This window comes from Xenopus laevis, chromosome 8L, assembly GCF_017654675.1.
Source record: "Xenopus laevis strain J_2021 chromosome 8L, Xenopus_laevis_v10.1, whole genome shotgun sequence".
Classification (NCBI taxonomy): domain Eukaryota; kingdom Metazoa; phylum Chordata; class Amphibia; order Anura; family Pipidae; genus Xenopus; species Xenopus laevis.
Window position 1 is genome coordinate 10,972,609 of NC_054385.1, and position 15,295 is coordinate 10,987,903.

Sequence of the window (15,295 nt, forward strand, 5' to 3'; positions counted from 1 at the left end):
CAAAGAAGCTTCATCTATACCTGGGTGTTCAGCTCTGAAACAGCCTCCTGCACATGTGGATTTTAGCTCCAAATCAGCCTTTTGTACATGTGGGTGTTCATTTACTAACACAACTGGGTCTTCAGCCAGACTTTCGGCCAGATATCGATCAGGGAAGCCCGTTGGAAGGCCCCACACGGACCAATAAGCTGCTGACCTGGTCTGTCAGGAGCTTTTTAAGAATGTAGTGCCTTCTTCAACTAAATATTATGGATGCACCGAATCCAGGATTCTTGGAATCCAGGCCAATGCAGCTTAAAGCAGCGCTGTACTTGTCCCTATTCTCTTCCCCAGCAGCCCTGTACTTGTCCCTATTCTCTTCCCCAGCAGCCCTGTACTTATCGATATTCTCTCCCCCAGCAGCCCTGTACTTATCCCTATTCTCTCTCCCAACAGCCCAGTACTTATCCATATTCTCTACCCCAGCAGTTTTGTACTTCTCCCTATTCTCTTCCCCAATAGCCCAGTACTTATCCATATTCTCTCCCCAAGCAGCCTTGTACTTGTCCCTATTCTCTCCCCCAGCAGCCCTGTACTTATCCCTATTCTCTACCCAAACAGCCCAGTATTTATCCATATTCTCTCCCCAACAGTCATGTACTTATCCATATTCTCTTCCCCAGCAGCCCTGTACTTATCCCTATTCTCTTCCCCAACAGCCCTGTACTTATCCCTATTCCCTCCCCCATCGGCCCCGTACTTATCAATATTCTCTCCCCCAGCAGCCCTGTAGTTATCCCTATTCTCTTCTACAACAGCCCAGTACTTATCCATACTCTCTCCCCCAGCAGCCCTGTACGTGTCCCTATTCCCTCCCCCAGTGTATATTTCTGTGCACCACTCCCAATCAAGGAGCAACACACATCCCACCTCCCTTCACACCTAATGCATATATCACTGAACTTCTTCTTACCTTAAAGCTCTTGCACACCCATCCTTCTAGTGTAACACCTTTCCACTATTATTTTTTCTCATCCTCTCTTCTCTGGATGGTAGATGAACCCGTACAGTATTATTTATTAGACACTACCTGACTGATAAGAGTAGCTGTAGCCCATTCCTTGGAGCAGTCAAATATACATGGAGAAATTATGTCCGTTGTGGTATCATGCCCTCTCTAACCAAATTTTGGTCACTTGTCTGTAACATAAATTGCTATACCATCAAATTGTAGTTCTCTGATGTGATGGCTGCCAGGAGGGAACGTGGATCCCGAGTGATGGGGCTGCAGTCGGTCTTGGTGGCACTACTGCTGTTTTGTCTGGCAGTATATCCATGGCTCGTCATTGTGCCACCGTAGTTACTGCTGTGTTTTTTTTATTTATTTATTTTTTTATTTTAAAGAATGATACAGGAACAATGACAATGAGTAATCACAAAAATCCATATACAGGATAATGCATGTAAACAGTAATCAAAATGAAAAGAGTTGTGTTTTTCACCTTCTATTTATCCCACCCAAGACTTTCCTGCTTCTGGTATGAGTGTTGTAAGCTGGAGCAGCCATTAAAGGACACAGGTAAGTGGATTGGGTTAGTGGTCACAGACAGTGCTGGGGAAGGGTAGGTGGGTGGTGGCAAGGTAGAAAGAGGTGAATCACTAAACATGGGGAAGGGACCACCACACAGTGAGTTGGGGGCAGGCTATTAAAAACGGCCATAAAAATGTTAGTTTGCATTGCCCCAGATGCAATGGCAGCCCCTGTTACAACAGTCACCACTATCATGGCCATTCTGCACACATGCTCTTTCAATTCATATCTGTCACTCTCACTTTTGAAGTGAACATTTGAAGTGACAAAGCTTTTCCTTATAGGGCCACGGGTTGGAATGAGCTATGGCTTTAAATTAATTCACACTTATTCCCTGAAAGGTTGCCCCACACATAAAAAGGCCGCAACCCTCTGCTATGGGTTTGTGGGTCTCTAAGGGTGCGATTTAGCACTCCACCACCTACCCTTCTGAATATGCTGTCAAGTTTCCACTTTGTGGAAATGCATGATAAGAGTGCAAATTACACTTGCAAAGAAACCATAATATTCTTAATATTTCTATTAGGCAAGGGGAAAATAAATATTGAAGATAATGATTATTGATATATTACACTCTTTACTGTTGCTCATTTTATCAGATAAAAATAGGGTCGCCTATTGATTACATTGAAAAGATCTGGGAAATAAATAGAAACTGGTAGGACATTCTTTATTTCTGTAATTGTCTGTAATCCATTCTTGTCTCTCTCAGCCCTACATGAAAATCTGAGGCAGAGATTCTTTGGGCAGCACTTGGCTCATAGGGTAATTGACTGAGCTATATTGGGTTTCAAGAATAATAAGAATCCCCAGAAGCCACTGGTCCTCTCACTACATGGATGGACTGGCACCGGCAAAAGCTCTGTCAGCAAAATCATTGCAGAATATCTGTTCAACCTGGGTGCAAAGAGTAAATGTTTCAATTTCATTGTTGCATCTTACCATTTCCCTCATAAGAGCAAGGTTCTGCAGTACAAGGTAATCTGATGCCAATTCTACAGACACAGTATTGAAATGAAACATCTAATGGCTCATACTGTATATGTGTGCAAGTGCAGTCACATCTCATCAGCAGGTTTCCAACTTTGTTGGTCCAACACAGGGGTCCCCAACCTTTTTTTTACCTGTGTTTTTTACCTGTGTGCAAAAAAGTCCCAGGGGGTGCCAGATATAGGCTTCGATTGGCTATTTTGCAGCCCCTATGTGAACTGGCAGCCTACAAGAGTCTGTGTTTGGCAGTATATCTGGGTTTATACATCCAAAACTTGCACCCAAACCAGGAATAAGTTTGCTTTGAGGCCACTGGGAGCAACATCCAAGGGGTTGGTGAGCAACATGCTGCTCACAAACCACTGGTTGGGGATCACAGGTTTACCAGATAGACTAGACCCCTTTGGCCTTATGAATATTACAGATAGAAACACTGGGGTAACAGTCACCCTGCTATAGTTCCAGTAAATAATCACTCACCCCAAATCTCCCCCTAACTGGCCTTCAGACTGAGCCCCCTTAGCTCATAACAAGGTTACAGATATATAGAAACATTGGGGTAACAGTCACCCTGCTATAGTTCCAGGGGTACCCAGGGCACAAATAATCACTCACCCCAAATCTCCCTCTAACTGGCCTTCAGACTGGGCCCCCTTAGCTCATAACAAGGTTACAGATATATAGAAACATTGGGGTAACAGTCACCCTGCTATAGTTCCAGGGGTACCCAGGGCTCAAATAAGCACTCACCCCAAATCTCCCCTAACTGACCTTCAGACTGGGCCCCCTTAGCTCATAACAAGGTTACAGATATATAGAAACATTGGGGTAACAGTCACTCTGCTATAGTTCCAGGGGTACCCAGGGCTCAAATAATCACTCACCCCAAATCTCCCTCTAACTGGCCTTCAGACTGGGCCCCCTTAGCTCATAACAAGGTTACAGATATATAGAAACATTGGGGTAACAGTCACCCTGCTATAGTTCCAGGGGTACCCAGGGCTCAAATAAGCACTCACCCCAAATCTCCCCTAACTGACCTTCAGACTGGGCCCCCTTAGCTCATAACAAGGTTACAGATATATAGAAACATTGGGGTAACAGTCACCCTGCTATAGTTCCAGGGGTACCCAGGGCTCAAATAAGCACTCATCCTAACTGGCCTTCAGGCTGGGCCTGCTTAGCTCATAACAAGGTTCGGTGTCGGTCTGGCCCACCAGGATACCAGGAAAACTCCTGATGGGCCCAGGTATCAGTGGGCCCTCATGCTGCTAAACATTTGGCCTATTTCATGGCCATTCCCTATTTATTTGAGAACAAGTTGGCTAAATAGATGGAATAATAGATTATAGTATGTAAAGAAAAGAGACTAGGAGAATAGAGGGTGAGTGAGGAGAAGAAGAATAATAGTACTGAAATGGGCCCCTGGTCTAAGGTTTTTGAGTGGGCCCCTGGTGTCCCAGTCCAACACTGGCAAGGTTACAGATATATAGAAACATTGGGGTAACAGTCACCCTGCTATAGTTCCAGGTGTACCTTGGACACAAATAAGCACTCACCCCAAATCTCACCCTAACTGGCCTTCAGGCTGGGCCCCCTTAGCTCATAACAAGGTTACAGGTATATAGAAACATTGGGGTAACAGTCACCCTGCTATAGTTCCAGGGGTACCCAGGGCACAAATAAGGACTCACCCCAAATCTCCCCCTAACTGGCCTTCAGACTGGGCCCCCTTAGCTCATAACAAGGTTACAGATATATAGAAACATTGGGATAACAGTCACCCTGCTATAGTTCCAGGGGTACCCAGGGCACAAATAAGCACTCACTCTAATATTTTTGATGCCCCCTAATCTGCTGTAGAGTTAGCCCCAAGGCCTCAACCTGTGATTTTACTTTATGAGGAAATACAATATAAAAATATGTAAAAACACAAACTGTGCATCTGTTTTACAGGAGCAGCTAAAATCGTGGATCCGTGGGAATGTCACTCAGTGTCCTTACTCCTTATTTGTATTTGATGAGATAGACAAGATGCATTCAGGGCTTATCGATGCCATCAAACCTTTTCTGGATTATCATGACAATATAGATGGGGTGTCCTATCGAAAATCTATATTTATTTTACTCAGGTATGGACTAAATGGTACTGCATTAGTCATGTGCGGGTGGAGTTTTCCACGACCCGCACCCAACCCGACTTCCCTCAATCCACTCCCGCCGCACATGACTTCCCAATGTCACACATGTTTTTTCGTGAGCAGAAAGCAGTATGCAAAGTGCCAAAATATAAGTAGAAAGCAGTATGCAAAGTGCCAAAAAATAAGTAGAAAGCAGTATGCAAAGTGCCAAAATACAAGGTTGCAATTGGGCATTTTTTTTACACTTTGCACATTGCGTTCTACTTTTCCTGTATTGCCGCAGGTCTATATGCTCTGTTTTGGCTCTTGGCTTGTCGTTTTTTTTTTTCCTGGTGTCCAATGCGTAGTCCATTCCCTATGCACTTTCTTATGTAAAATGTTTTTTCTAAAAAATTACAGAAAATGGCAGGAATTGTATCAGCTCTGGAATAAACATTTCAGCTGATCTTTATTTTGTATGTCTTTTTTTTTTTTCAATTATCTGATTTGCCTTCTATTTCTGGCTCCTTCCAGCTTGCATCTTAAAGTGCTGTTTGGTAGTTTGGGTAACAGAGAGAAACTAAAAATAAATTCAATAACTGGAAAATGGAAAGACGGTGTTACTGCTGATGCTTTGGTAAATCTCCCGGGTTTATTGATAACCTCCATGGTGCACAGCCAATCCACATATTACATTTAAAAGACCACTCTACCCTCATATCTAATAGTTCTTAGTACAGGGGAGTACTGTGGTTTTACAGGGGAATAATGTAGCTTTATAGTGTCTCTCTGCACAGGCTCATAGACCGGGTCGGACTGGGCCGGCGGGACACTGGGAAAAAACCCATGGGCCCGGGGAGATACCATAACTGCTTCCTTACTTTTTCCTTTAAGAAAGGAGTTGCGTGGGAGCCAGTTCAAAAATGACTCTTCCCATTTAAACTAGTGGTATAACAAACTCCTCCTTTTCTGTAAACCTGAGACACAGGATTCCAGAGAGGTAGGGTAGGGGTGAGTATATTCAGAAATAATTATATTTATTTAACCCTTGGTGTGCCAGCAGATTTCCAGTGAAGAAAAATGCAAGGTGCTGGCACTGAATAAATAGTAATAAAGAAACCTAGAATTGATGGCACAAGCACTCTGTAACTTGAATGTCAACGTTGTATTTCTAGGGAACGCAGAGGGATAAACAAAATGGATACAAGTAACTGCTTTCCAGATAAGAGATCCCATACCACCCTATATGGGATCTATGTATGTATATATTGATGCTTTAAGCTGATATGACTCTAGAGGGAAAAATCACTGCTTTGTTGCAATATTAGTGCTTGGTGTGACATTGCAACTTGTTTTCCATTAAATGGGTTGTTCACCTTTAAATTATCTTTTAGTATGCTGTAGAGAGTGATATTCTGAGACAATTTGCAATTGGTTTTCATTTTTGAGTTATTGAGTCAGTTTGCAATTTCAGCAATTTAGTTGTTAGGGTCCAAATTACCCTAGCAACCATGCATTGATTTAAATGAGAGACTGGAATATGAATAGGAGAGGCCTGAATAGAAACATGAGTAATAAAAAGTTAACGTTGTGCATATTAGCCCCATATTCAGTAGATTACACCCCCGGCCAGCTGGTACTGGATTGCACTATGTACTCCTAGCAACCCTGTACAAATCCCACTGCTCTCCCCAGCAGCCACATCATGGGGATCCCTATGTACTCCCCCCACAGATCTCACTGGTAAAATTACCAGGAACCAAAGCCTGTTGGCCATTGTTACCACCGGTCTCTATACAAATCTTTAAGGACCCCCTTTTTCCAACACCTTGGAAAATATCTTTCCAACACCTTGGAAAATATTGCAACTGCACCCTAAAAGAACTGTACTACCTCTCCAACTAGTACTGTCTCTATTGTTGGGAGTGGGGTCATATCCGAAGTTGTACTGGGCTGCTGTTCCTGGAAGGTTTTATAGGATCCCAAGGCCCTTTAAGTGGATGCACTTACCTTTGTGTATGTTTCAATTGCTTTATCACTCCCCATTCCAGACCATTTTCTCTCCCTCTCCCTGTGTGTGTTACCCAAACTGTATAATGAAAATAAGAACTGTACCCCCCCAGTCCCCTGATCCCCAGAATAATGACACGGACAATGGATTAAGGGTCAATCTGTGAATTCGCAGCTTTATTAACAAGATAAATAAGATAGAACGTGGGGCTTTTAATGGAGTTCCCTCCCATCTGCAGCTCCCAAATAAGAGACACTGCCCAAAGGTGGAGATCAAGATGGTAGAGGGCCTCCTATGTCCCTTCCCTGAGAGCCGCAGCTGGGTAGTGAGCCCTTTGATCCTGAGGAAGGCAAAAAAAAACCTCTGAAAAGCTTTGGCCAATCTGCTTCTCTAGAGGGAAAAATTCCTTCCTGACCCCTTAACGACGATCGGATTTGCTCCCAGGATCAATGCCACTGATCTTGCTGGACAAGAATATGGCTGCATGCACATGAGCTTTCCAGCCGCTTGGTGTCCTCTGCATTCCTCTCCGTTCCATTTGCCTCCCCGTTGGCCTGCAGACCCCCGCACCTGCAGCCTGACAGATGGATGGGAGAGGAATACAGACGCCTCCGTGTGGCTGTAAGACCCATGTACGTATGCCGTCTGTTGGCAAATACACCTGCGCTGGGGGGAAAGAAGTCTGTCAGGTTATAAATCTGTATAATGTCTGTAGCACCCTGTCACATCATCCTGCCAGCTGGATAACATCATTGGTGCTCTGTAGATGGTACAATGAGAAGATGCTGTTCCATCGGGTGCTGTTCTTCCACTGCTGATCTTCCTACAGAGATCTGTAACAAATAGAGAAAATAGGATTATTGGAATTAGGTTATAGAAACTCTGTGTGCATCTCTCCAGCCTGCACTATTCTGCTCTTATACATGAGAGTGAATACAGTATATAAACTAGTCTTACAGTGAGGGTCTAACACATCCAGACTAGGATTCAAAATAGGCCCTGGAATGCCAAGAATACAGAGGCCCAAGCAGCCTCAACAGGCCCAACACCATGGTTGCCTGTGGCATCTGACGGAATCTACAGAGGACCATTCAGGACTGGGGTCTACCATAAGGGGTTAACACCTAATTTTAAGATATTGCCAACATTTTTAAGGTTAGTGCTTTCCCAGATGCTTCTAAGCTTGCATTAGGCACAGAAATCTCTGGCTCAGTGTATGTGAATGTGTGCATGTAGGTGTGTGTATGATATATATATGCCGCTATTGTTAATGTACAATCACAATTCTCCTACCTTCTACATCCTGAGCATGACCAAGATCTCAAAGCTGCCTCCATGCACAATGGGCTGCTTCCTTTCTTGATGTTACTGCCGCTGATCTCCTGCCTTCTGATGACATTTGGGAAGAGCCTCCTTCTTAGGTGTTTTCTTTGCTGGGAGTCTTGGTTGGTGGTGAAACTAAGTTTGGATAGGTCTCTGAAAACACACCCGGCATAATCTTGCGCAAGAAGATGTTGCTGGATGATACCAGGTGGGTGATGTTACTCATGCACCCCTGCCATAGGAGGCCTGAACAGTCTCTGAGAGCTGCTTCAGAGCTTTGTATATCCAGCATGCGCTCTACACTGATTGGCTGGAGAGGTGAAACATTAACAGAGCTTGAAATGAAACTCATAGGTTCTCTGTTACTCAACCCAAGTACTGACCTTTAACAACTGTTCTAATGTCTCTTTTATGCCCCGTTCTTAATTTGGGTATGTAACTGTGAATAGGGGACGATGAAGTTTATTTTTTGAATGTGAAATATTTGCAGGCAATGTACAAATTGAATCAGACTGTGCGAAGGGAACCTAAAGGTGGCCATAGATGCAAAGATCCACTCATTTGGCAACATCGCCAAACAATGTGCTGTGGGCTCCGGCGGGATCGGTCGGGTCAAAATCAAACCTGACCGATCGACCGATCTCCGCCGGACGAAAGATGTCGGCACATGCCACACACGATCCGAAAATCGTACGAATCCTCGATTCGTACAATAGGATCTGTGTTTCTATGGCCACCTTTAGCTGAAAACAGACTAGGGTTGGTTTTTAAATGAGCCCCCAAAGTAGCTGTGCTGGGACATTTGCACTATACCTGAACTAGGTGTTGCTATAACAAACATACATATGACATCAATGTGAGCCTAGTAATTCCCCCGTACTGAAAGGGTTGGAAAGTATAAATCTCCAATTCCGGAACTAGATTGAACACAGAGATGGGCAATTACATCCATTATGGGAATGGGGGGATATTAGGGAAGGCAGCCCTTCAAACTGACCCAGGATAATGATAAGGACAGTAAAGAGGGCAATAGCACTGTGTCCTTGGTAAGACATGGCAGCATCCTCCAGTATCAGTAAAGGATACCAGACACTCGATGGCTAGTGAAGCGGGGGTGACCCCTGCGTGTTTATTGCGTCAAATGTAACGTTTCGGGGGCGTGCCCCTTCGTAAGACATTCTAACCAGCACCGGGCTTTTACTTCGAGAGAGGTGGGGAAAGAGGATCATCGTGAAGCATCCTCCAGTATTCATTTTGCACTGTTTTTCCACTTTTTTATTAAATTAAATTTGCTATATACACTTACAAATATGTGAAAAAAATAATACATTACAATTAGACCTTAGCATTGTGCTGTGAATTACAAGGTTTGGCTGTGAATTCAACTTCTAACCTACATTTCTGCCCTTGTTGGTAGAGAGACCACCATTATTTCAGCAAAGGGTCTCACAGTATCTCCATCTAATACGGAATGCCTTAACACTGAGAGAAAACGTCATACCAACCAACATTTGGTTACTTCGAGACAAACCCACCCAAAACCCTACCTGCTTTTTTGGAAAGAGCTACATCTTTTGGGAACTGCAATTCGGGACTGTTCTGCCAAAACCTGGACAATCTCAGGAGGAAGTCATCTGTTAAAGGACAGTGCAAATCTTTGAGGGTTGCCTGTATGTTAGGCAGCCCCAACTTTTACAGCTAACTGTAAACCCTGGACCAGTGCTCCTCAAGATTGAGTTGGTGCAATATTAAGTGAAGAGGAGCACCAGCCTAGGGTTAATGTGATTGTAATTATAGGAGTGGCATAGCATATAGGCATTTACTGCTGATTTACACTTGTTCTTTAAAGTCTTAGAATGAAGACACACAGGCCATCTCGTCTCTTAGTTCCTCTTCTTCTCGGCAGTGTATAGATTCTTCATCGCTGTACAAAAGTCCATTCCACGTCTCATCTCGGTAGGAGTGCCCATTATTTCCAGTCCAACTGCCTTTTCTGCTCTGACTTAGCAAGTCGCTGGCGGCACTCTCCATCTCATCAATGGTCATCTGACAGGCGTCTGCGATCTCACGTTTGGCGAAAGCAACGAACTTGGGGTCCCGTGCGTAGACCCCAAGGCCTTCTGATATCAAAACCTGCATTAAATGTAGTTTTTGTTATTGCAGCTGCCTTTTAAAGGTTTAATTAAATGTTTAATTCAGCAAATGGGAGATTTCTGGCTTGTTACTTACTGCCTCTACTAGACTGTCAGCGCTACCTCTCTTTTCAGAAAGCCTCTGCCCTGGCACATGCAGCTGGGTGTAGTGGCAATAGGGTGTCTTCCCGTCCTCCTCCTGATACCAGTGAGCGCAGGGAATAGTAGGTAGTGCACTATCTTCCTCCACCAGTATTAGGGGTGCATAAAGGAGGCGTCCTCGCTTTGGTGGATTGGCCCATGAGTGAGTTCCATTGGCGGAGTAACTGTTTCTTTGCCAGGAATCGGTACTTCCATAAACCTACACAGGGCAGTGAATTATGGGCACGGAAAATAAGAGAGAGGGAGCAGGTAGGGAGACATGGAAGAAAGAAACGAGGAAAGTAAATTTACCTGGCTTCTTGTTCTGCATGGTGGTGCATTCTGATGGTATGTTCCTGGGATGGGTATATCATCACAGCTCCCCTGTCTCTTCAGGCACTGGATGCTGAATGCAGTCTTGGTACCTGGAAAGAGACTGATTGTGACTTATCACTGCCTATATTTCAAATGTGAAAAGAATCCTTATTCTCTATGTACTGTATGTAGGTAGAAGCAGGTAGGTCTGCTTACCTGGGGTAGGGGGCAGCAAACGCCTTCTTTGGGTTGCTCTTCCCTCCAGGGTGCCGTTAGCCCTGAGACCAGGTGGAGGTGCAGCTGGAGGAGGCAGAACTTTCACTCCCTCCTGAGGAGATGCTGAGCGCCGTTGAGACTCCTCCAAACTAGACTGACTGAATGGAGAATGACAAAAACCTGGTTAGCCCATTACTTCCATAGTGTTCTGATTCATAAGTCTTGTGTGGTCAGCTATATACTCTTGATGACAGGGGGCACCATTCTTATAAGGAACTCAGTTTTGGGGAGTTCAGTTTAACCCTTAGAGCAGTGGTTGTTTGGCTTTTTTGGTTTAAGGCACACGGGAGTGAATTCCAGAATAGTGTTCAGGCTGGGCAGGGAGCTGCTTCAAGTCCCACAGTTATGGGACCAGTGCCCTAGGGCATAACTGAAAGCAACTGCCAGTGGCAAAATTGCTCTAAGGAAACCCACCGCTGTAGCTCACTGCTTGGGATGTTCCCTGGTGAGGGAGGTCTAGATCTTAGCTCATCCTCTGCTGCACTCTCCTCCTCTTCATGTACAGTGGGAGTGATGGCGCTGCCTTCTGAGCTCCTCCTGTTTGGGGCAAAAATAATTTCTGTCAAAAGTATAATGAAAAGATCAATTCTGTCACTTTTATACACATAAATTCTCAAAACAGTGACTTCTTTATGAACTGCTTGAACCAGCAAGTTACCCATCCACCTTTGTGTGATTATATTCCCGAATGATCAGAACTATAGAAAGGACATTCTCTCCGTTTGGATTTTGTACTAGATTGGCCAATGTATAGCTGCCTTAAGGTGGCCATAGACGTTAAATATGTTTAGTACGATATTATCAGTGCGTCTATGGCCACCTTTATTACCTCCGTGAGTTCATCTGCCTCCTCTTCATACTGGATGGTACATTAGGTGGTGGTGTGGGTGGGACCAGCAAACTGTCTTTAGATCCTCCTACAGATCGATTCATTAGTGATGATCTTCTGGATGAGGGTAGCTGATCCTCTCTTCCTCCTCCTCCAACCGAGTTAGTAAGAGATACTACAGACCCAAAAATCTTTTCAGTGGCCTGCACCAAAGTTACGTTTTCACATACCGATTTGTCTTCTGAAACCTAAAAATTAGATACAACAGTTATATCCATTTACACTAGCTCTAATACCACTTTAATACCATTACTTTGCTTCCTTTACCCTACCTCTCACCTAAAAATTGCCTCCCACATCTTAGACCTGCTTTCTAGTAAGCCCTGCCTATATTTTAGAGCAAACTGCAAATTTATGGATATATGTTTTTCTTACCTGAAGTCCCATTGTTCTGAATCCAGAGAGGTCTTCTTCCTCTTCCAGCTCAGAGGATATTGCCCGTCGTATCTCTGAACCAAGATCCTGTAGGCTCCTCAGCCCTGCCTAGGAAGGTTGCAGAATAGATTCAGTGACAACATGTACTATTTATTGTCTCTAACAAATAAATCCAGGTTAGTGAAAGTGTGGGTTAGTAATGATGTGCCTTATGTGTAGACCTGATTCTATGAAGCCAGTTGTATAATAGGAGAAATCCATATGTAGCAACATATGATCAAGTCCAACCTTCTTCCTGGTGCCAGTGGCATCACATATTCTTTGGACTGCTCATACTGTGTATAAGGTATATAATATTAAAGCTAATTCTTTGTGGGGATTTAGCTGCTGTTCTGCATGGTTGCTGCTGCAAGTAGTTCCTAGTTACAGGAAATTCTGGGCTACGTCTACTGACCTGCAGTGTTGTGGAATTACAAGGCAAAATCTCTGTTCCCAGGAGCCCCTTTTCCTTTCTTCGGCGAAACTTGCGAAAGTAATCCTGGATCAGGAAGGTGGCATAAAATTTCCCCACTGTCACCTCCTCTTCTACAGAGATACAAAGAGAACACATGGGAGTCATATACTTGTATGCATTACATTCGCCTGGATCTGTTGGAGTGTTCTAATGGGCTATAAGAAGTATTTGGAAATTCCTGCATCCCAAAATCTGAATTGGCATATCTACAAACTGACCTAATTGGCAGACATTTTTGGCCACACCCCAATTCACATTAGACACACCCAGTTGTACACAACATTCTTGTATCGGACCAGACACCTCCATTGGATCTACCTACAGTATAACAGGGTATGGAGACTAGTCTGGTGTTTTGTTCCTCTTCAGCACTAACCTTCAGGAGGGGGGATAACCTCATCTAGTATCTTTTGCTTGGTTCTTTTCCAGATCTTTTTGATGACAGCTCTTAACTCTTCATTGGCAGTATCTAGGTTACCTAGGAGGAACACCAGAGATATTATTCCAGACCTGCAGTACCAAAGTGTGAGTAGCCATTAATGTTATTTGGTTACATGAAGAAAAGTGTTGTGTTGCTTTAAAGAAAACCTTTATTGCACATGATTGGTGGGTATTGTATGCTGTTATCTATATCTCCTCTTGTAGAGTGGTACTTGGGGATCTGTGTATTGTAGGGAGGCATGAAATTTTATGTATTATGCCTTGTTGGCATGAAAGCATGTCATGTAGAATGCACTGCTACCTTAGTACATCATGTGCTCTAGGATTATGCAGGGAGCACATCTGTTTGACGTTGCAAATAACTACCCATAGAATCCCGCCAAGGGCCAAATGCCTGGATCGGCCAGGATTGGACAAATCACCCAGAAAGCTGCTATAGGCCAATAGGTGGCAAGAACAATCAATATTTACAATGTTCGGAGTGCTCAACCCTTCAAGTAAGGTCAGGTGCTTAATCAGGTTGACCCTTTCCTGCCCAACAGGTCCAGCATACAATGTAGAGAATAATCCAGTAGCATACTGATTATGGTGTGATAAGTGATAAATTGTTTAAGTAGCCCACATACATACAAGGTAAGGGCAACGTTTCGGACCCCACTGGGCCCTTTTGTCAAGGCTTGACAAAGAGCCCAGTGGAGTCTGGAACGTTGCCCTTACCTTGTATGTATGTGGGCTATCACTTATCACACCATAATCAGTGTGCTACTGGATTATTCTCTACAATAGGTGGCAAGAAAGATGGTTTATGCTGAGGTATTCCTCGTGGTATAATGAGCAGATAACTTTAATAGATAAACCCAACTCAGACGGCATGAAAACTCCTTATCTGCCACCTCAAGTACAGCAAAGGTGAAACTTTCCTTCTCGGATCCCCCTGCACCATGTACAACCCACACTCAGTGGCTGAACCCAGACGTTCAGGCAGTGGGGGAGAGAAGTGGATCACAGATCCTTACCAGGTCTTCTCTGCCCCTGGGTCTGTCTACTCTCACTATTGTTAAACCACTAGTTACACCTAAAAATGCAATTTCCTGGCTTGTTCACACACACACATATAAAGCCTTCCTACTAGCAAACTGTGGCCTCACCTGGCTGTTCTAAGGTACTTACCTTCTGTTTTGATCTTTAGTGAGGTTCGAACAAGAGCAAACAGTGTAGCATTGAAGGTGACGGTCCCATCTGCATTTAATGGCATATTCATGGCCACCAGCCTCTGGGTAGAGAGTGGATATAAAGGTTTATTGCTACTTTTCCTTGCCCTTTTGTGTATGACAAGTTTTGCATCAAATCCAGCACTAACATGATTGCACAACTATACAGTATATCCCAGTGGTTTATGTATCAGGGAAAAAAACGTTGGTTTTGCAGTCCTGTTGGTCTAATCATATTTAGTATTTTACTCTAACAATCCCCAGCATTAATCCCAAGCCCTGGCATGAAATGGACAGCATTTAAAAACCCCAAGCATGACAGCTGCACAGTAACATATGTATCCCTTAAAGTTCAACAAAGGCATGACGGTTTTTATATCATTTCTGTGTTATTTAAAGAGGAGCAACATGTACTTAAGTTATATAGTTTTTCCCTTTATTTGTATTTCTTACCTTACATGCTACACGGTGGGGACACAGTTTTCCAAAACCCAGCGGAGGTTGGATCCTGCGAAGCAAGGTGACTACATCCAGGTGTTTGATGCGACCCCTAGGAAGGGAAAAATAATGACATTTTCACAAGACTCATAACACAGTCATGTATTGGGTGCAGAAGGGAAGGTACTAGATTGAAGGTGGTAATGTATGGCTACAGTTGGCCATAGTTTTATATTTGGGTAAGTCATCCCTTTGTGATCAATTTGTGATCAATTGCCCATCCATCATTTCTCATGGCAGCCAGTTTTGACACGTCATCTTGTGACCCCACAGCACAGATAGATGAAAAGTGCCCCCCCCTTCCTTTCTGTAGTCCAAACAATAAATCACTGTACTGGACATGTGATCAACAGGTATTCTTTTTTTTCTAGGGATGCACCGAATCCAGGATTCGGTTCGGGATTCGGCCATTTTCAGCAGGATTCAGATTCAGCCGAATCCTTCTGCCAGGCCGAACCTATGCAAATTAGGGTCGTGGAGAGAAATCGC

General features: G+C 43.9%; 2 protein-coding genes and 1 long non-coding RNA gene across 7 annotated transcripts in view; 2 read left to right on the forward strand and 1 right to left on the reverse strand.

The window, feature by feature from the left end:
* Nucleotides 1–1,458: 1,458 nt before the first annotated feature.
* On the forward strand, nucleotides 1,459–5,146 carry LOC108704465 (prosalusin-like). The gene is given in 3 exon segments (XM_041572946.1): nucleotides 1,459–1,558; nucleotides 2,223–2,548; nucleotides 4,451–5,146. Coding segments are annotated over 3 exon segments (1,122 nt in total).
* Nucleotides 5,147–6,613: 1,467 nt separating this feature from the next.
* On the forward strand, nucleotides 6,614–15,206 carry LOC121397114. 2 transcript variants are annotated; one of them, XR_005963465.1, is made up of 4 exons: nucleotides 6,614–7,323; nucleotides 13,086–13,181; nucleotides 14,287–14,393; nucleotides 14,789–15,206. It is a non-coding gene; the product is annotated as an uncharacterized LOC121397114 (long non-coding RNA). The 2 variants fall into 2 exon arrangements; XR_005963464.1 differs by lacking the exon at nucleotides 14,287–14,393 and having other exon boundaries at nucleotides 6,615–7,323.
* cacna1f.L (calcium channel, voltage-dependent, L type, alpha 1F subunit L homeolog) overlaps nucleotides 9,275–15,295 on the reverse strand; it is a 35,802-nt gene continuing 29,781 nt past the window's right edge. For all 4 annotated transcript variants that reach the window (XM_041573152.1, XM_041573151.1, XM_041573150.1 and 1 more), the window contains 11 exons: nucleotides 14,762–14,858; nucleotides 14,268–14,370; nucleotides 13,033–13,134; nucleotides 12,597–12,727; nucleotides 12,143–12,250; nucleotides 11,708–11,955; nucleotides 11,293–11,415; nucleotides 10,819–10,976; nucleotides 10,600–10,712; nucleotides 10,244–10,507; nucleotides 9,275–10,147 (listed from right to left, as the gene is read on the reverse strand). In XM_041573152.1, coding sequence (XP_041429086.1) covers nucleotides 9,866–10,147; nucleotides 10,244–10,507; nucleotides 10,600–10,712; nucleotides 10,819–10,976; nucleotides 11,293–11,415; nucleotides 11,708–11,955; nucleotides 12,143–12,250; nucleotides 12,597–12,727; nucleotides 13,033–13,134; nucleotides 14,268–14,370; nucleotides 14,762–14,858 — 1,729 coding nt within the window. In that variant the 3' untranslated portion in view covers nucleotides 9,275–9,865. The remainder of the gene's footprint in view (nucleotides 10,148–10,243; nucleotides 10,508–10,599; nucleotides 10,713–10,818; nucleotides 10,977–11,292; nucleotides 11,416–11,707; nucleotides 11,956–12,142; nucleotides 12,251–12,596; nucleotides 12,728–13,032; nucleotides 13,135–14,267; nucleotides 14,371–14,761; nucleotides 14,859–15,295) is intronic.